Here is a 20,161-nt window from a genome sequence, read left to right on the forward strand (position 1 = left end):
CGTGATCCCCCGGCTTATGTAACCTGATGTCACTCCACCATCACGTGACACTCAATCGACTGCACTGGTGCGAGCTTCCTGGAGCTACAGAAAGACGCTGAGATTGAGTCGACGCGTCTGGTTCGGGGGAAAATCTTGCTTCAGGTGCTGAAGGGTATGCGCAGTTGCGTTGCGCAAGTCGCCGGCCATGGGGTTTCGCATCACGACGTGGAATGGTAAGTAGCTTGTCTCTGGTTTGAAGGACTGGGCCCTGGCTGTAAGAGAGGTGCTGACCAGCTATCACAGTAAATGGGATTCGGTATGTAGGGTTCCTGTGGAGAAATCAATGTAAATGCTGAACGAGTCACAAGGAACCCTTTCTCCTATGAGCCATGGAGAGGAAATCGAACCTTTGAGGTGAGCAGTTTAGGTGCAATTCCACCGTACGCCTTCCCTGACAAGGTCATAGTCCATGTTCGATATCCTAGAATCAGATATCGTGGTCTTCCAGGAAACAAAAATCCAACGGAAAGATCTCCGGGATGACATGGTCCTGGTACCGGGCTGGGACTGCTATTTCAGCCTACCCAGGGTCAAGAAGGGCGAGTGTGGCCCTCTAGTAATGCTCCGCGACAAGAGCTAATGCAAAGCAGGATACTCTGGAGTCGTGATATACACGCGCAATGCGACATGTGCGCCAATACGTGCTGAGGAAGGCATCGTTGGCGTTCTATGTCCACCCAATTCATCAACCCCTTTCCGCGATCTGCCAGAGGATCAGCAGATTGGCGGATACCCGACTCTCGAGCAGCTCAGAAGACCGGCCGCTGTCTCAGAAGACTATGACTCGAATGCCGAAGAAGATGAAGACAGAGCGACCGACGAGCCCATTGATCCAGCAATTCTGGACTCGGAAGGACGGAGCGTCGTACTCGAATTCCCGGCCTTTGTGCTCATTGGAGTATATTGTCCAGCTAATCGTGACGAAAGCCGCGATACTTTCCGGCTGAGCTTTCTCAATGCCCTTGATGCTCGAATCCGGAATCTTGTCGCGATGGGGAAGCGCGTTTTCGTGACGGGTGACATCAACATTGCCAAGCAGGCCATCGACTCCGCTCATGCTCTCGAGGCCATTCGCAAGAATACTTCAACAGAGGAAACCTATATTTCTGTGCAATCTCGGAGGCTGTTCAATGAGTTGCTGGACGATGGGAAGGTCGTCGGACCTCGCGAAGAAGGCAGGGAAAAGCCTGTGATGTACGATATATGCAGATCCTTTCACCCAGACCGGGCTGGGATGTATACCTGTTGGGACACAAGACTTAATACTCGGCCGGGCAATTTCGGGGCGCGTATCGACTATGTGCTTTGCAGTCTCGACATGAAGGACTGGTTTGTCGATTCGAATATCCAAGAGGGCTTGATGGTACGTCTGCAGGCTTGCGTTGTTGGCTGATTGTTGCTGACACTGTGATACGTAGGGGTCAGATCATTGCCCTGTTTACGCCGTCTTCAAGGACGAAGTACCTCACAATGGAGAAATGGTACACATTCGGGATGTGTTGAACCCACCAGGAACGTTCAAAGATGGCGAGCGTCAGCAGGAGTACTCGTCCCAGTGGATGTTACCTGGGTCTGGACGCTTGTTACCCGAGTTCGATATCGACAAACGCCGCAGCATCAAGGACATGTTCGCCCGCAAGCCAGCTCCCAGCCTCTCTCGGTCGTCATCCACGAGCGGTGCTATTGACCAGACGACCGCAGCTCTGGACGCAGAGCCCGTCGCAGTACGAACAGCCATACCGAGCGAAAAGTCTTCCATCGCATCCATCTCCACTCAAAATTCTTCCTCGAATACTCTGTCCCGCAAACGATCACAGCCACTTCCAGCAGCGTCCGTCAAACGCTCCAAGTCTTCAGCCACACCATCTGCATCCACCGCTGCAGCAGGGCAGAAGACACTCAAAGGATTCTTCAAGCCAAAGTCCGCCGAGGGCAACAGGCACAGCAAGCCCTCTGCGGACTCGACAAAGTCCAGTTTCCCACCCAGCTACGATGGAACATCATCACCTACAACCAGTGCACACACGAGTATCACCACTAACACCGCAGGAGCCACCTCCCAGCCCTTCGAATCCAACACCAATACCCAAGTCCCTACAGCAGAGATCCGTTCTACGCAGTCCTCACCCAGCGAGTTTCAAACAGACACCATCATTGATCCCATCGTCAGCAAAGAAGATTGGAACAAGCTCTTCACCAAGAAACCCGCTCCCCGCTGTGACAGCCACCAGGAACCATGCGTTAGCCTGACGACGAAGAAGCCGGGCATGAACCGCGGCCGCGCATTCTGGATCTGCCCGCGTCCTCTCGGTCCCAGCGGTGAGAAGGAGAAGGGTACACAATGGCGCTGTCCGACCTTCATCTGGGCCAGCGATTGGAACTCGAATCCGCAAGGAGAGTGATTGGGATTCATCTACACCGTTTTGCCGTTTAACAGATACCATTTCTTACAGTCAATACATCTCAAGTTTCCATTCCTACTGTTGCTGTCCATTCTGTCTCGTAGAGCTAGGCTGCTGGGGTGCCTCAGGCTGTAAGAGTGCCTCAGATTGGCAAATTCCCCGTTTGGGAAGACCAAGGCAACGCTGGGAGGCGGGGCACTGCTGCCTTGGAGGGTGGCTGGAGAAGAGGCTGGAAGGGGGGTGTGGCTTTGGCTGGTTGGGGGAGAATCATCGAGGACAGTTATCGCAGCACTCAATCAGGGCAAACTTTTGCTGGGAGGGTGTGTTGGCGTACTTCTTTAAAATGGAGGCGGTACGGAAAGCTCCAGTTGTTTGCTTGATTCTATGGGATTCTATGGGAGTCGCCCAAATAGGCAACCAGCGCTGCTGCCTTGGAGGGCAAACATCGAGCGTCAGTACCTGGACGTCGAGGTGCATACAAATTAAGCTACGTGGGGGTGCGGGGGTACATACCCGCGATGGGCGGCAGAGAAGTGGGTCCCATTATGGGTCCACCACCTCCTACTATTCCTAAAGCGGCAAACGGTTGCCTTGAGGGCTGGTGTTTGCTTGAGTTGCTATGGCGATGTTTTGTTTAGGGGGCTGGGAGGGGATGCACCTGGGCATCGAGGGTGAGTAGCATTCGACACGAGGCTATGGACGACCAATGCTTGCGAGCATGTTGCTCTGGTATGGGAACACTGAAGGCTTTTGGGGGAAATGGGGTTGTATACTATAGTTTTGTATGGAATTAATTGAAATTTCTTGTTCAGTGTATTGGCTATTTTGAAGTATGATATCTACTATGTAGTGGGTCCTGTCATACTGGCAATGGCTATGTCGATCCCCCAGATCTGCATGGACTTGGCATGATCCCCCATTCCATGTGGGGTACCACGTTACACTACTCTAATTCAGCCCCAACGTCAATATGCTTAAATCTGATCTTGCATTAAGCATTATCAAGTTGTAGTATTAGTTACTCAAAAGCCAAAAACAAGATCCATAATTAAAAAGTATTTCTGTTCATTCTCGTACTCTGAATCAGGGGAGGGCCTGTTCATAGTGGGTATAGTAGCCAAGCATAGCTCAGTCATAGCAGTGTGCCAGCAGCGCCCCCCCCATCATGCCCGTTCACAAACAAGACACCCAAACTGGAAGGCAGCAGTGTCAACAAGGATCCATTTGTTTCCTGGGGACCCACACCCCCCAAGTCTGCCATCGTCGCGGCGACCTTGGGGGAGGCACAAACAACCTACGAAATTCTTCGCTCTGGTTGGCTCTCTGAAACGACGCTAGTGAACAAAGCCTCTCCAGGACCCCCCAGGAAACACTTAAATACTTCTTCTCCTACCTCCAACTCTCCTCTTTCTTCTCTTCACCCCTCTCCTCCCTTTCTCCCGTTTTCATTTCATTCCCAAGTCTGCCTCAACTCCTTCGTCCTTGACACTTTTCAGTGACAAATTTCCCAATTTGAGGATGGCCTCAGCCGCTGCCAGCCCTACTTTGGGGCCCATCGAGCTAGAGTTCATCTCTTACCTTAGCATGATTCCCTTTCATCGAGCTGGTCAAATCCTGGATCTCTGTCCGTCCGACATGTCATTCCATGAATTCGCAACGTTAATCATGGATGCTTTTCCCGACAACTACCTCGACAGAGGACGTCCATTCGTTTCTGGCCATCATGTTGAATTCGTCGATGGTCGTCCGACTGCTGTTCCGGAGGAAGGGGATCACCCCACAATTGCCCCGATGCAAACCCTTCCTGGCCCTTCTTACAAGCCCCGAGGCCGAGGTGCCCGTCCTCCTCCGAAGCAACTGCGGCCTCTGAACAGTTTCTTGGCTTTTCGTGGCAAGTACCAAATTTACTCTGAAATTATCTTATTCAATACTAACAAAACACTAGCTTACATTGCTACGGCACTACCTGCCATTCCACAGAAGAAAAAGTCCATACTCATTGCGCAATTTTGGAAGGACGAGCCCCACAAGGGTCAATGGAGTCTCATTGCTACGGCCTACACCACCGTACGGAACAACTTCGCTGTTTTTGAGTCCTCCGTTCCCACCTTCGCTGATATAGTTGCACGCAATCTGTTTGGGTTCCCCCCGCTGATCTCTATCTCCCCTTGCTTGGGTGGAGGGTGACTCTAAATCCACCGACTTTCTCGAAGATTGCGCCTCCCACTGTCTTGACAATGGCTCCACTGAACTTGGACGACGTTGTCGCCTTCTGCCAGCAAAATGATCTTGCCGATCCCCTGACCAACCTTTCCTGGGTACCTGAGAACGATCACTTCTCGAGTTTGGCTGTACAAATGGCTCGTCAGGCTAAAGACCCTCTCGACTGGATGTTTAGGGACGAGATGATCTACCTTGAGTTTGACGAGCTTACCTTGAACCAACTCTATGGTGACGATATTGCTGGATTGGACCCAACCTCCGATCTCCCGCCGATGTGGGCGCCTTGGCTTATCCATCATCCTACCTCTACTCCTCCCAATAACTAATATCCCTTCAATCTGGTTTAACGACGCCAACCCAACATCCAAGAAACTCCTGTGGCTACATTGACTCTCCTCTCTTAATACTGTTGCCCACCATCCCATGTTGTTCGCCCATACTGAAATGATCCTGGTCCAATGTCGCCCGCCTCGTCTCTGCCGTCATGGATTCCTCTGTTCTTCTGCGGGCTTTCCAATCATGCATTTTCTTCCCTGGTGTTCGTGGTCGCCGTGATTTGAGGGGTCTCCAGTCGTCACGTCACCAGTGGAATATCTTGCTGATTCATTTGAATTTTTCTGTTTCGTGCCACCCAGGACACGCTAATGATCGAAATGAGACACACACAAAAAAACAAAAAAGCAAAAAAAAAAGATCAAAACCCCAAAAACCCTACAAAAAAAAGTGAAATACACAAAACATTGAGGAGAGAAAAACTTGTTTCCATGTGCCTTGTAGACTTTGTAGAACATGTTCATTGTTAAGATTTCGAGTCTGGACTTTGTAGATTTCGTACGAACTCGAGCTGTTGAAACCATCACTGCGGGCTTAGATTTGGCCATGCAGGAATTGCACTCCCATGTGCAGGAGTGTATGACGTGTATACTCCGGCATTGGAGATTACAGGTTCATCCTGTCTTGTCGAGGATTACGGGCCTTTCTTTGTTGCAAGGGGGACTGTGCGATGGAAATGGGATACGGGCGGGACATGAGATTCTTTGTTCGACGTTGATGCCAAGACTGTCGATCGGCGGTCCCGGTGGGTCTGGTGGATCCAGTGGATGCGTGGTTCATGCAGCCACCGGAAAGGCGCTTGGCTATTTCCGATCTCCGGGTGCAGGGGTCTGGCTGGCCGCATGGACTGTGCGTCGAGTGGGAATTCAAGGGTCCGAGGGTCGAGGCCCAAGGACTGGTGGTTGGGCCGGGGTTTGCGAGAAGGAGTTCCGGATTCGAGGCTTTCTACATGGAGTCGAGGGATTGGGTGTTGTTGGATGGAAGAGGAAGGATGCCGACCGTGGGAGCTTGGCTGGTCGCACGGACGGCGTAATCAGGGGCTGGATGCACGAGCACGGGCTTGCGAGACAGACTCGGTGAGACAGCAATACGAGTTCAGGAGTGTTTCGGGGATAGGGGGTTGCCCTACGAGTCTTGTGGACAAGGGGTTGCTGGATGGAATGACTACGGAGACACAGTATAGCTGAGAAGGAAACAAAAAGTCAAGAAGGACCTGGATACATTTCGCTAATCACTCAAGACAAGAGCTACTGACAGGCAAATGGAATGAACAACATTGGAAGATGGGAACAGACAAGGCCCAAGATGGATTCCAGGATATACACGGTCGGGGACGGAAAGCCAAGCACGAGAAACAAATGGCAAAGGAGCAGGGGCAAATTGGGAAGAGACACAATTATTCCTCCTGGTATGAGATCTTGCGCATCTCGCCGAGGCGTGTACGGGCACGGGCAAGGCCGTTCTCGAGTTGGAGGATCTCGACCTGTAAGACAAGTAAATGGTCAGCACATATTAAGAACAAGGGATTGAAGGGCGATGAGAAGACAAATGAATGCACAAAAGCGATATGGAAGGCGGGATTCACGAAAAACACAATAAAGACATACCTGTTGCTCCATCTCGCGAACCTTGAACTCGTGCGAACTCAGTTTGCCGTAATCCTCTGCCTCTGCGTCTCCACTGTGCTTCTCCTTGATGATATCCTGCACCTGTCGGACGAGAGCGCGGCATGCCGCACCAACAGCCTTGCTGGCACCTTCCAGGCGATCCTGAGTCTTGCTCATAAAGGTAGCCTTGACACGGCTGGCAGCAACGAGCTGGGCGGTACTAGCGGCAACATCGTTGGAAGCGACAATGAGCTGCTCGGGAGAGTTGCGGCCAGAGATGACGCCGTCCGCAGTCTCGATCAGTGTGTTGGTGGACGTGGCGACAGCCTTTGCAGCGGAGATCAGGCCCTCCGTCCAGCGGTTGTTCTTCTTGTAGAAGGCAGTACGCGTCGAGCTACCACGACCCTCGCGAACAATCTCTTGCTGTGACTCTGTGGCGGCCTTGATCAGCTCGGCGATGGCGTTGGTCACAGCAATGGCAGCCGCCAGGATAGCGTCGTTGATGCGCAGCTCGTACGTCGAGTAGCCATCACGAGGCTTGTTCTTGAGCTTGGCCAAGCGTTGGGCGGCGGCGTCGATGGCATCGGCGGCCTTGAGCAGTTCCTGGTCGACCAGGTCGCCCAGATCACCGTTGGTAGCGATCTTGCTGCTCTTGGGCTGGAAGGACTCGACCATCTTCGATAGCGCCTGCAGGTCTCGCTGGACCTCCAGGTTGTTGTTGATGACCACATCAGTCTTCTGCAGTGGCTCCATATTCTCGAGACGGAAGGATTGTAGGCCTCGGAAGAAGCGCACGGTGGCCTGGGCAGACTTGCGTGCCGCATAGAACAACTGATCGGAGCTCTTGTCGTCATTGGCGAATCGAGACAGACCCTTGGTGTTGCTCAGAGTGTCAGCAATAGAGCCCGAGAACACGGACACGGTACGGATGATCTCTGCGTGGGGACTGTTGGGACCATCGGCAATAAAGTTGTTGAAGGCAGTCGAAAACTCCGTTGCAGAGGCCGAAGCCTTCTCGATCTGTGACAGCACATAAGGTGGCGAGGCATTCTGGTTACCAGCTTGCATGGATGAGTCTAGCTCGTAAAGAGCATCATCCACACGCTGCACACCAGTCTGCAGCACAGAGTCGATGATATCGTTGATCTTGGCCACAGTACCGTGAAGCACAGTGTCGATCTGGCTGTCCAAAGCGTGGTCGACATCACCTTGGCTCTACAGGAGGACAGTCATTGGTTAGTACAGCAAAAATGGTAGCGTTCTCCGAAGAGTACTTACCAGCTTCAACTCCTCGAGCTCCATCAGAGCCTGTTCCATGCCAGACTTGTACACCTCGATCTCCTCATCCTTCTCGGCGAGGGCCAGGTCATGGTCTCCCGAGCGCTCGTTATGGCGGCTCGAGATATCCTCAAGTGCCCGGGTTTTGTTCTACACACTAATTAGTACAAGAAAGGAACCGTATATCTCGGATAACAGATACTCACCCGCAGAGCCTCCTCGAGATCAGCCATCTCACGGTTGTACTTGGACAGCATAGAGGAGATCTCTGTACCCTTTGACCGCTCGGCATTCTCAGCACGCTCCAGAGCCATGCGAAGCTCCCGCTTAATCTTCTCCAACTCGTCCTTGTTGGTACCAGAAACACGGTCCTTGTCATGCAGAGCACGATCACGCTCCCGGATCATATCAGCCAGCTCCAGGTTCTTGGTCTTGATCTCACGCTCCAGCTTCTCCCGGCGATCAATGGCCTCCTGTGCAGAAGCGGCCTTGAGCTTCAAGCTCTTGGTAGTCTGTAGAAGATCCAGGTGCTCCTGTCGCAACTGAGAGTACAGCTTGGCCAGGGCCTCGTACTTGGTTCGCCAAGTATTGACCTGTTCCTGCAGGGCCCGGATTTGTTCATCCTTGGACGCATTCTGGAGGTTTATGTTGGCGTTCAGCTGGTTCATCTGCTCCTCTAGATCCTTGACACGGCGATCGTACTGTTGCAGCATGAGCTGATCACGCTCGTACTGGGCACGGGCGTTGAGGTTCTCCTGCTCCAATTCGGCGAGGCGACCCTGTGTCTGTGTCGAGTATTGATCCCGGAGAAGCTGTTCCTGTGCCAAACGCTGCTGTTCGGCTTGGAGACGCTGCTGCTCCTCAAAGTCACGCTGGGCCTGTTGCTGAGCAAGCATCTGCTGCCGTTGCTGTTCATCCCATTGCTGCTGCAGACGGGTTTGTTCCGCCTCGTATTCTTCTTGCTGGCGCTTGGCCTCGTTGGTCCAGAAGTCGCTAATGGGCTCTGGCTCGGCAGCCACCTTAGGTGGAGGTGAAGGCTGATGCTCAACTTCCTTTGTCGGACGCTTTGGTAGGGCTGGGCGATCCTCATCCTCACCAAGAAGGCTTGGTGGATCCTGTGGCAGCTTCGGGACAGTGATCAGGCTGGTCAAGTAGCGCAAGTTGGAGCATTCGTAGTAGAACCGGACAAGGCGGTGGTGCTGGGCATCATAACGGGCCCGGAGTGGCTCAAGAGCTTCATCGTCTCCAGTGGCTGTAAGAAAATTGTTAGCGAGGGCTTCATTCGAACTAGACTAATCGTCCATCGGGTGTCCATACTTGTGTGCATGGCTCGCAGCATGCTGGTAATGAACTTGTAGATACCATAGCTCTCCTGCACGAGCGGCACCAACGCGGAGATACGGCACTCATTGTTAGTACCCGACTGGAAATGCGAGAAGATCAGTTTCTGGAAACCATCAATCTGATCCTGCAAAGTCATCAGGTCGGTAATAGTCTCGTATCTATACCTCGGTCAGCAGCCCTTCTAACCCAGCAACGAGAGACAATACGTACCCCTCGTTCGGATCATTGATGGTCTTCAAGCTAATGTATTCCTCATACTCGAACAAGCCTGCATCCGTCAGCTGACCCAAGCTTCTCCCTCATGTCCAATTGCGCAGTGTCGGCGTACCATTGAATTCAGGGTGATTGCGGTGGAAGTTCAACTTCGACTCGAGGAAGAAGACGTATTCGCGAATCAGGGGGGCATATCCTATTCCAGCATTGTCAACATTCACATCCATCTTTTGCCCATCTTCTCCTCGCAGACCAACCACGCCACACCCCGAGAGGGACATGCCATACCTCGAACACCGTCTCCTCCGACACCTCTCATCAAGCTATCAATCCAGTTGGAGTGCTGCTGCGCTTCGCGCACGACAATGGGGTGGCCCTCCTGGAGAACTTTGTGGATCGTGATGAGCGCCTTGAACGTCTGGATCTCGTCGGCGAGGACAGGCTGCCTGCAACGAGAAAGCACACAAGTCAGTCATATACTCCAGCAGACATCCTGTACTCATCCACTTCATCTGCACCCCAGAACACATACACTTTCATGCCCGCCCAAAAGGCCGCCGACGACTTGTGGTCCCACGTGTACACAATGCAGCTCCGCACATGCTTGCCTACAACCACCAAAGCGAATCAGTTGAACCGAACTTGGACGAACTCTGGCGCGACGCTATCGCCGCGAAATCCAATCGACGACGCAATGGGTGGACGTACGTTTAGGTGCGGTTTCCTCTATCGCAAGACGAACAGTTAGCCTCATCCCGCTCTCTCTCCTGAGCCCAGTACCGGTAACCCCCGGGAACAAGTAACTCACCAATGCTAGTAGCCTTTCGGATATTAATGGCCAGATCGGCCTCGGTCCTGTGCGATTGAAGTTATTCATCTGCATCTCACGAGCGACAGGGGGGAGTCATGTCTTACCGACTCATGGTGACAGTGGTGCGATGCGGGACGCGGATTGCGGACTCAGGGGAACCAGGATGGAAAAGATGCGTGGTTCACAGGCAGATCCCGAGTCCGGACAGCGCAGATATGGCCGATTTGAAGCTTGCGCCGACCGGGGGGAAGAGTAGGAGCGTGGGGGGGAGAGAGAGAGGGCTTCGAAGTTCACAGAATCCACTGCACGTGGAGAGCAATGACGTTGGGCGAAAGCTGGCGCCTGTCGGTCTTGGCGACACATAAGCCGCCCTTTTCATTCATCCCTTGGTCCATAAGCCCATCCGCCATGGCTACTTCTACTTGGCTGGAGGATTGCGGATGCCGCGTAAGACTCCTGCACGCAGCAGGCAGCACTGATTTGAAATGCGTGTATAGTTACTATGTTGCCACCGAATATAAGTTATCTTCCAAGACAGCGCCCTGAGTAACTCCCAAGTATGTCGCATTGTCGCTGGGTTCTCGGAGCTGCACCGTCGGGGCTGCTCGTGGTCCGTGCAGTCCCGAGCTCGAAATCTTCCCGCTCGCAGGATTGTTGTTTCTCGCAGACCTCCAGCTTACCTCAATCACTCTCCTCCTACGCTCGGACCGTTCAAAAATATACTGTGCAATATCAATGCTCAACTCTTGACACTGCCATTTTGACTCTTGTTTTTTATACCGAGTCGTGCCATACTCTACCCTGAGCATGCGGGCTCGCACTCTTTCAGCCGCCGGGCTGATCGTCACGCGGACTCCCTCAACCTCCGTGTGCTCCCAATGCCTTCGCGATGACCTTCGTTTGACCCAGCCTTTCATCCAATCCCGCAAATACCGCCCTAGCCGCAGGCAAGATGTCTCCTCGTTCGGCGCAGCAGCCACCGCGGCTCAGGCCATCTTCAAGGGCCTGCCGAAAGCACCTCCGGGCGTCTCAGTCGACCCATTGCGAATCGTGGGCAAGGAATTGAAGTTCTTGAGTCATAACATTCGCCAATTACTGGGATCAGGCCATCCTGCTCTGGACAAGGTGGCCAAGTATTACACTCGCAGCGAGGGAAAGCATATGCGGCCATTGCTGGTGTTGCTGATGTCGCAAGCCACGGCTCTCGACCCGCGCAAAGACCTCACCAGGACACCCAACACTAAACCCGTCGATATCTCTCTCAGCCCACTCTCCATCCTCGAGGATGCAAACCCCAACACGGACCCCTTCGTGCCCAAGCCGGCCAAGGTTCAGAACGATTTCATCGGCAATGACAACATCCTGCCGAACCAGCGCCGGCTGGCTGAGATCACAGAACTCATCCATACTGCCTCCCTCCTCCATGACGATGTTATTGATAACGCGGAGACCCGCCGTGGCAGCGCCTCGGCAAATATTGAGTTTGGAAACAAGATGGCGGTTCTGGCGGGCGATTTCCTGCTGGGTCGGGCGTCTGTGGCTCTGGCCCGGCTGCTAGACCCGCAAGTGATTGAGCTCATGGCAACTGTGATCAACAATCTGGTGCAGGGTGAGTTCATGCAGCTAAAGAACACTGCCAAGGACGAGGCCAAGCCAGAGTACTCAAACAACACTGTGGAGTACTATCTGCAGAAGACCTATTTGAAGACTGCCAGTCTGATCAGCAAGTCTTGCCGCTCTGCTGCAGTTCTGGGTTGCAGTGCCCCGGAGGTCGTCGAGGCTGCGTACGCCTATGGTCGCAACCTCGGTCTTGCATTCCAGTTGGTGGATGATATGTTGGATTACACACTTACCGAGGCTGAGCTGGGCAAGCCTGCTGGTGCCGATTTGGAGCTGGGCCTGGCGACTGCTCCACTCTTGTTCGCGTGGAAGAGCAATCCTGAGCTTGGTCCCATGGTTGGCCGTAAGTTCAGCAGAGAGGGTGATGTTCAACGGGTAAGCAGTCTTGTCATGCTTGCATGGTTCGCGTTTTCCGAGGATGTCTGATTACTAATTATCTCATAGGCTCGTGAGCTTGTCTACCACAGCAATGGTGTGGAGCAAACCCGTGCTCTGGCTCAAGACTATGCCGACAAGGCCGTGGCTGCGATCAGTGACTTCCCCGACAGCGATGCCAAGGCTGGACTGATTGAGATGGCCGAGAAGACCATGAAGCGACGGAAGTAACGAGGAAGATCTCCTGTACTATTGTAAACATATCTTTGCTTTCTTTTTTGCAATTGTTGAACCCCCCTTGGTTCTGGGTACTTCCGACCTGAAAGTGTCGTGTATATCTACGTTTTTCTTTTCTCTTCCGTTTTAGAGGCGCAGCTTTAGAATACATAGCAACGACTGAACGGATCTCAGTTTTCAGATTAATTTCATCATGAATCTCTCATACTCTTGCATAGCAGTGGCTGCAGGTGTCCGAGTATCAAAAGCGTTTCTGCAGGGCTGGCGTTCCTGACAGCTGGTCGGATCCTGCGGGGCAGGGCGGGTACTGTTACATTATACACATACATTACAGTGTATTTACCTGGAGATGTGGCTGGAAATGATCTTAAAATACACAGAATACTAAAACCAAACTGTATTTTAATGATCACCAGACTCCCCCCAACACCTCCGTCATCCCGGCGTGCTTTGGGAAGCTGCAACTCCACTTCTTGACTTGTTCTCCTCAGCCCGCGCTCTCTGCTCAGCGTCCCCATCAACGCACTCATTTTTGCTTTTCCTTCTGGAGCCGGTCTCTCATTGTCTCTCACAAACTAGCCCTCTCTGATCGGGACATAAGTATCCCTTGAATTATGGAGCTGTTGGCCCTCCCGCTTTGATCGACTATTCCCCGATCGACTGGTTCCCCATGGGTTCGCTCGGCAGCTTCCTCGTTGTATACATCTTCGGGGGCCTCACATTTATCCCGCTGGTCCTTTCGCTGATCTTCCTCTATGCCTACCTGACCCTCCCGAACGCCCCTTCTCCCGACCAACTCTACGAACAAGCTACCGACGTGCTGCGTCAGCCTACCGATGATGAGCATAGCCTGAAGTCTGGTACTGACCAGCTCGCCGAGAAGTTCCATCGCACTCATGATTCTGAAGTCGCTACTGGGTACTTTGCTGTATGCCGCGAATATGTTCCTGGTGGAGTAAATGGAAAGCCCCCGGAGAGGACGACGCCTGCGGGGAGGTCGTTGCTGCTGAAAGCCCCAGCGTCTATCAGGCTATGTACCGGAGTTTGTTCGACAGGAAGCAAGCGCCGAGCATTGAGCCGGCGAAATCGAACGGGAAGAATATCAAACGCGCGCGGAACGTGTTCTACATTGTCCTTCGGTATGCAATCCTTGGAATCGGTGACTTTTAGTGTATTGGAAACGTGGACGTACTGACGAGGATTGGCGCTGCCACAAGACATGGCCACTTGATGCTTTACGACGATGCGAATCAAGTTGAAGTTCGCTATGTCATCTCCCTCTCTCATCACGACGTTACAATCCAAGGCAGCGAAGGGGATATCCCTGAGGGCGAATTGTGGATCAAGCGCAATGCTATCTGTCTCTCGCGGCGACTGGATTCGCTCGGAGACCTAGGTGGCCCGACGCCACCCTTCTTTTTGTTTTCTGAAAACTTGTCGGAAAAGGAGGATTTCTATCTGGCAATGCTCCGGAATCAGTCAAAGCTTTGGAATTCGGCGGACCGGCCACCAAAGCGTCAGGAGTTTGACGTGAAGCATATCGTCTCGCTAGTTCAGCGCCTGCATTCTTCAGAGGAGCAATTGCAGACAAGATGGATCAATGCTTTCTTTGGCCGCCTGTTCCTTGCCTTGTACCGAACACCCGAGTTGGAGGAGTTTGTGCGAAGCAAGATTGCCAAAAAGATCTCGCGCGTAAACAAACCGAACTTCATTAGCAAGGTTGGCCTGCAGAGGATTGATATGGGTGAAGGTGCTCCTTTCCTCACGAACCCCCGGTTGAAGGACCTGACCGTCGACGGAAATTGCTGCATCGAGGCAGATGTTCAATACTCGGGCAATTTCCGCGTGGAGATCTCGGCCACGGTGCGCATTGATCTGGGTCAGCGATTCAAGGCGAGGGAGGTAGATATCGTGTTGGCCGTGGTTTTGAAGAAGCTGGAGGGCCATCTGCTGATCCGGTTCAAGCCCCCTCCTAGCAATCGATTTTGGATGTCCTTTGAGACCATGCCGAGAATTGAGATGGATATTCAACCCATTGTCAGCTCGAAGCAGATCACCTTCAGTCCTATCCTGCGCACTATCGAGAGTAAGATTCGAGAAGTGGTGGCCGAGAGCATCGTTTTGCCGTTCTGGGACGACGTCCCATTCATGGATACTCGCGACCAGGCCTTCCGTGGAGGTATCTGGCAGCGCGAGACTCCCGAACCCAATACCGAGGTGGACATAACTGATGAAGTGGGCGACGGGCCGGCGACGCCTAAGAGCCTTGGTGGAGAACCGTCACTCGAAGCTCTCAGGTCCAAGGACGACCGAACAATGAGCATGCCTGTTCTTTCCGAGTCGAATCCCGCCAAAGCCAAAGTTAAATCCCGCAAGGGCTTGAAGCCATCGGTTTCGGACTTGCCGAACGTGTCAACCGCTGCTGCTACCGGTGTCGAGAGATCTGAGAGCATGCCATTACCCCGTGCCATCCGATCTCAGACCTTCTCACACGCTGCCGACCCGGTGGTTACGACCGATAATGCCAATCAAGTGGTGACAGAGCCTAAGACTGACGAGAAGACCAGTGCTACTAGTGCCATGATTGAAATCTCAAAGCGCTCCCCGCCTGCGTCGCCGAACCGGACACCAAGCAACTCTCCACCCAGTGGAGGCATCATGATGCCGGAGAATGCAATTCACAGTCGAGGATCCTCCATTGCTGATTCCATCGATGGCCTCAGCTTCTACGGCGATCATGGCATCCGAAGCTCATCGTCTGCTCGTTTGGACAATAAATCCTTATCTGGACCCCGAAGCTCCCGAGGAAGCTCTACCACTTCCCTTGGTAGCGATAAACCCCGTCGGCGGAGCACTATCGAGACATTGACCAAGTCGCTCACGTCCAACATGCAGTCTGACGAGAAGTCCATCGGAAACATGACTATTGGGTCAGCAACTGCTGCCGCGAAGAAGTGGAGTTGGAGTGTGTTTGGCAAAAACGACTTGAACACCGACGAGACATCCCGGACCCCGACAGGGGCCTTGAACGAACCCATCGGCCGTGGACATCCACATCCTCCGCCGGGAGCGCCTCTACCACGGCCTGACAAGTATGCCTTGAAACGCAATTCAGGGACTTTGCCCAAGCGCAAACCCGTGGGAGTACCACCATCTTTACCCGAAAAGTCTACCACGAGCGACACTCGACCTTTTCCTCCGCTTCCTCTGCCTCGTAGGAAACCCATTCCCCAGCCTCTCCACATCGAAAGCACTCCCGACGATGTGCTAGTTGTCCAAGCGCCACATGATTCTGCACCGGACAGTCCAGCTACTGGCGAGCTGGAACTGGAGGAGGCTTCAACTGGGCTGTCTGCCCGGGAGAGCGAGACCTCCAAAACCGATACCTCTGGAGCGGATCTGAAATGGGACGACGAGGAAGATGTCGAGTCTTTACCCCCGGTGGATCATACGTTGTCTTCTACTCCGGAAAGTGACGAGGCCTTGCCTACTATTGAACGTGTTGAAGTCTAGTCTTCGTGATTGCAGCGGATATGGCGGCCGATAGTGGTCATCTTCGGCAAGGAGCGTTTTTGTACCACCTTTAAGACTGCCTAGCCTGTATACCTTATAAACTAGACATTAGTATACACGAGATAGGTAATTCAGTCTGCTTTCGAATACCCCTAAATTTCTTTTATATCTCTTTCTACATCTCTTCTATAGCTCTCGCTAGCTACGTAGCTTATCGCGGTAGCCTCTATTAAGAATAACGATATACCTCTGGTCGCTATAGTAGCTCTATGTCGGCGAGTAGATTCTTTAATAACAGTACTAGATAGAGGCTTCTTCTCCGGTTCGGTGTAGCCAGCGTAGAATCAGAATTCCTTATGCGTGACATCGCGTGTAAGTAGACTAATATTTCAGGTCACTAGGTAGCTATATAGCTTAGTTAGGCAGTTAATGCTGTTAAGTAGGGGTTTCTGCCCTTCGAATTTGATAAAAACGCCATTTACCGAAGGAAGCTACTCTCAGCTACTATAGGCCGATACCTCTAGAGTGGATCTAAAATAGGACGACGAGGATGGACAAGATATTGAATCTCTATCCCCTGGGATTATATTTTATCTTCTACCTTAGAAAGTAGCGAGGCCTTGTCTACTATTAAACCTATTCAAGTCTAGTCTTCGTGATGACAGGGTATCCGAGAACTAGGAGATGAGCTAGTCCCGGTCCAGTCTGCAGCTTGTATGGCTATTTTGATTGTTGGAGTTTGAAATAGGGATCGGATGGGACACCTTGTCATATATTCTCATGGATATCTTTTGGGCGTCTGAGGGGACTTTCTAATCCCTGAGAGACATGCTATGATGTTTCAGACGAAAGCAATTCATGGCTTATAGCTGTTGTGTGATTTGATGTATATCCATAGAAGTTGGGTTCACCTGGACTATATCTCGCTGCGCATGGCACGAGAAGGATTTGTATACTTGCAGTACTTATATAACTTCAAGGCAAAACAGGTCCCGACGACTGGCAAACTTGAGTGCCCACTGGTCATTATTACAGGAACATGCAGAGACACTCGTACTTCGGATTGATCTCAATATCCATTATATAAAGTGACCATTCAAGGTATAGTACTCGGGACTTGTGCAGACATCCAGATTCGTTCCGACATTACTACTCAGTGAAACACGCTCATGGATGTCACACATCATACCGAGAATGACCAAACTACCAGGTACGGTGGATCAGATGTTATGTATTTCCAGGGACCTACCACCTGCCATACTTCTACATCGTTCCATCTATGGGGAGCAAGCACCCCATCCAGGTCTACCAAAGGGCGCTGCAGAGGAACAACTCGGAAAATACACAGGATCCTAGGGCAACGAAAGAAAATAATTCCAGTATAAAAGACACGGAAAGATCGCGCCGGCCGTCTCGGTCCCGCACATTCCCTCCACTTCGTACACATCCAACGGAATAAGAAGAGCGAGATCGCACACGATTAACACATATGTTGAAGAAAGGCCACTACGAACGGTAGAGACCCATGTATGGGGGGGGCCAGCACGACGAGGAAAAGGAATGCTGTATCAATTACCAAAGACCACCTCTTCTTTAGATGGCGTCGAAATCGCCGCCAGCATCCTCATCGTCCATGTCTCCTTCCTGGATCTCCTTGGCAAGCTCTCGCTCCCGCTCGCGAGCTTCCTGGGCACTCTTCAGCTCCAGACGGTGCTGGTTCATCGGGAATCGCATGGCCTATGGATGAGAAGAAAAGGCGATATTAGCATTCATCCAATACAAGCAACACTCAAGTACAGAAACGGGTACATACCTTGACACTCTCATCGTGGAGAGCCAGACAAGCGCGAATGCGCTCGTGGAACGCCTCGCCTGGTTCCCGGGTGGCATAGATGTCACCGACCTCCTTGCTCTTCATGTAACCATGCTCGTGATCCAACGTGGCCTCGATGACACCATCTCGAATAGCCTTAGCCACAATGTACTCAGCTGACTCCTCGCTATCCAGACCCAAGCGGAGACAGATATCCCGCAGGGAGATACGAGAGTAGGACAAAGACATCATGCGAATACCGGTCTTGATCACGTTCTGGCGTAAACGGAGGATCAAAGTGTAGGTACCATCCTTACGGAAGGTCGAGCTATGGGTGTTGACAATGTTCAAGAAACCATCCAAATCTCCGACGCTGACGGCCTGGGCCAGCAGGAAGTATGGGTGCATAGCCTTCTCCAGAGCCGGTTGGCGGAAAATTGCACGGTCAGGAATATCGCCCATCAGCAGCTCCACAACCACAAGAAGCTTATGAGAGGCCTGATAGAAGCCACGGGCAACATTGCTGGTAGGAGACTTGCGGGTGGCGCCAATCAGGTGGCTGTGGGCTTCGGTGTACTGCAACTGAATGGCACGAATCCGACCAAGGTAGTATAAGTACCGGGCAATCTGGTTGTTCGATGCGGCGGCCGGGAAGCGGTTGTGCGAGATCAGGAGATCAGCTTGGGTGATGTGGGAGGTAGACAGATAGTTGCGGAGGAGCAGAGTCATGACAGTGGCCTGCGTATCGACATCTTTCCGGAGAACAGCAGTCCGCAGCGCAGCCAGCAATGGCTGTCGGATAGTAGTCACGGTAGCTGCAGGCGATGGGGGCAGTGGGGCAATCTGCTCGAAGAAGAGAGAGTAATAAAAGTACACACGAGCTGCGAGAGAGTCCAATGTCCGGCGATTGACCGCTCGTAAGCGCTCAATCAGCTCCGTCGAGAACTTGGCACCCTTCTGGATTTGTCGCTGTTCGAACAGGTAGATCTGCACCAAGATGGACAAGTAGGTGTCTACCTCCGGCAGAATCTCCTTGGGGGTAGCCTTGGCCTTCTCCGAATCCACCTCCATCTTTGAGCTTGCAGGGGCATTCTCAAAGGCATTAGCCTGGTCAATGGCACCGAGAAGGAACGAAGCCGCAGGGCTAGAAGCCGGGTATGTGTCCACAATCACTTCAGCGAGAACCTCCGGGGTGATGTATTTCCGCATCGACGATATCGACCGTAGGACGCGAAGGGTAAATCGGGGATCGAAGTGGGCGACGGCTCGCTCGAGCAGAGTGAAGTTGGTCTTGATGTCTGAAATGACAACGGAAGGTAAATCATTCGCAATTAGTAAGTGTATACATGAAGAGCTTGAGATTCCCCTTCATCGACGAGGAGTAACAGGTCAAACCCACCTTGGATAGCCTTGGTCGTTGGGTCAACCTCAGGCTCGGCCTTCTCTGCATCATCGTCCTCCGCACCCTCCATCGTCACATCCTTCTCCTTATCCTGACCGGGCTTGCCGGATGATCTGGAACCCTTGGTCGGAGGCACTACAACAGTCATCTTCTCGTCACCATTCCGGTCCTTACTCGAGTTGAAGGAGGATGTAGGCGCACCTGCCGTATCCTCTCCCATCTCAACATCCTCGGAACCATTCACGCCATTCTCCGCCGACTTCGATCCATTCGCGTGAGACTGATCATCCTCCCCCATTCCGGTGTTCGATGCGCCCTTGGCGGCGCCTTTCTTTGCCGGGGCCGACTTGGCCTTGTTGGCGGCGGCACGGGTCGTGGGTGCGGCTTTATCTTTAGCACTCGAGCTCTGGGAGTTTGAACGTGCCTTTTCACCGTTAGCAGATGAAGAGGTGTCGGACTTGTTGTTTGATCGTAGAGAACGCCTCTCGGCAGGCATCTTTCCCAAGCTGTTAGGAGCTCAGCTGAGCAAGCACCGAAGCTTCGAGAAGTAGGGGGTGGGTAAGAGCAATATAGAGCACCAAACAACTATGCAAAGCAGAAGGGCAAGTTTTGACGGACCGAACTGCCTAGGGACAAGGAAATGATGGGGTAAAACAGGCAGGGCGAGTGATTGATGAAGTGGATGGGTGATGTGATGTCAAGAGACGAGGACGGGCGCAAGACACCGGCAGAGCAGTGCTTAGTCAGGGGAAGCTCACACGCATTCTTAGATTGGCAACTCGCAAGGTCTCCGATGGGGCGCTAGCGGAAGAGTAGTGGACAAAGACTGTAGTGATATCGCCAGTTGAATGAAATAGAGAGAGTTCCGCAATAGCTTCAAGAAAAAGGAATAATTCACCGAGACATATCGTTGAGGAATATCGCTAAGCCACGCGATTTGGTGCCGCC

General features: G+C 52.6%; 7 protein-coding genes across 7 annotated transcripts; 5 read left to right on the top strand and 2 right to left on the bottom strand.

Moving 5' to 3' along the window:
• Positions 1-166: 166 nt before the first annotated feature.
• On the top strand, positions 167-2,444 carry N7458_001710 (DNA-(apurinic or apyrimidinic site) lyase APN2; the record flags this gene model as incomplete). Its single annotated transcript, XM_056905093.1, has 5 exons — positions 167-215; positions 320-396; positions 449-587; positions 630-1,405; positions 1,461-2,444. Coding segments are annotated over 5 exons (2,025 nt in total), but the record flags the coding sequence as incomplete, so codon positions are not given.
• A 1,518-nt stretch (positions 2,445-3,962) lies between these two features.
• Positions 3,963-4,631, top strand: N7458_001711 (uncharacterized protein; the record flags this gene model as incomplete). Its single annotated transcript, XM_056905094.1, has 1 exon — positions 3,963-4,631. One exon carries the CDS (start codon positions 3,963-3,965, stop codon positions 4,629-4,631), a length of 669 nt encoding a protein of 222 aa, XP_056769201.1.
• A 50-nt stretch (positions 4,632-4,681) lies between these two features.
• On the top strand, positions 4,682-4,993 carry N7458_001712 (uncharacterized protein; the record flags this gene model as incomplete). The annotated part of the gene is made up of 1 exon (XM_056905095.1): positions 4,682-4,993. The coding sequence occupies one exon, from the start codon at positions 4,682-4,684 to the stop codon at positions 4,991-4,993; it is 312 nt and encodes a 103-aa protein (XP_056769202.1).
• A 1,403-nt stretch (positions 4,994-6,396) lies between these two features.
• Positions 6,397-10,365, bottom strand: N7458_001713 (putative cytoskeleton assembly control protein Sla2; the record flags this gene model as incomplete). Its single annotated transcript, XM_056905096.1, has 12 exons — positions 6,397-6,483; positions 6,608-7,822; positions 7,886-8,035; positions 8,092-9,137; positions 9,203-9,387; positions 9,440-9,497; positions 9,558-9,638; positions 9,731-9,888; positions 9,975-10,050; positions 10,151-10,168; positions 10,251-10,297; positions 10,358-10,365. 12 exons carry the CDS (start codon positions 10,363-10,365, stop codon positions 6,397-6,399), a joined length of 3,129 nt encoding a protein of 1,042 aa, XP_056769203.1.
• Positions 10,366-11,060: 695 nt separating this feature from the next.
• On the top strand, positions 11,061-12,479 carry N7458_001714 (trans-hexaprenyltranstransferase; the record flags this gene model as incomplete). The annotated part of the gene is made up of 2 exons (XM_056905097.1): positions 11,061-12,248; positions 12,318-12,479. 2 exons carry the CDS (start codon positions 11,061-11,063, stop codon positions 12,477-12,479), a joined length of 1,350 nt encoding a protein of 449 aa, XP_056769204.1.
• A 676-nt stretch (positions 12,480-13,155) lies between these two features.
• Positions 13,156-16,741, top strand: N7458_001715 (SMP domain-containing protein; the record flags this gene model as incomplete). The annotated part of the gene is made up of 4 exons (XM_056905098.1): positions 13,156-13,403; positions 13,442-13,624; positions 13,685-15,926; positions 16,664-16,741. 4 exons carry the CDS (start codon positions 13,156-13,158, stop codon positions 16,739-16,741), a joined length of 2,751 nt encoding a protein of 916 aa, XP_056769205.1.
• Positions 16,742-17,579: 838 nt separating this feature from the next.
• N7458_001716 (proteasome regulatory particle lid subunit RPN3) lies at positions 17,580-19,709 on the bottom strand (the record flags this gene model as incomplete). The annotated part of the gene is made up of 3 exons (XM_056905099.1): positions 17,580-17,735; positions 17,812-19,109; positions 19,211-19,709. 3 exons carry the CDS (start codon positions 19,707-19,709, stop codon positions 17,592-17,594), a joined length of 1,941 nt encoding a protein of 646 aa, XP_056769206.1. The 3' UTR covers positions 17,580-17,591.
• Positions 19,710-20,161: the final 452 nt, after the last annotated feature.

This window comes from Penicillium daleae, assembly GCF_028827525.1.
Source record: "Penicillium daleae strain IBT 16125 chromosome Unknown utg000002l_segment0_segment0, whole genome shotgun sequence".
In the NCBI taxonomy this organism is placed as follows: Eukaryota; Fungi; Ascomycota; class Eurotiomycetes; order Eurotiales; family Aspergillaceae; genus Penicillium; species Penicillium daleae.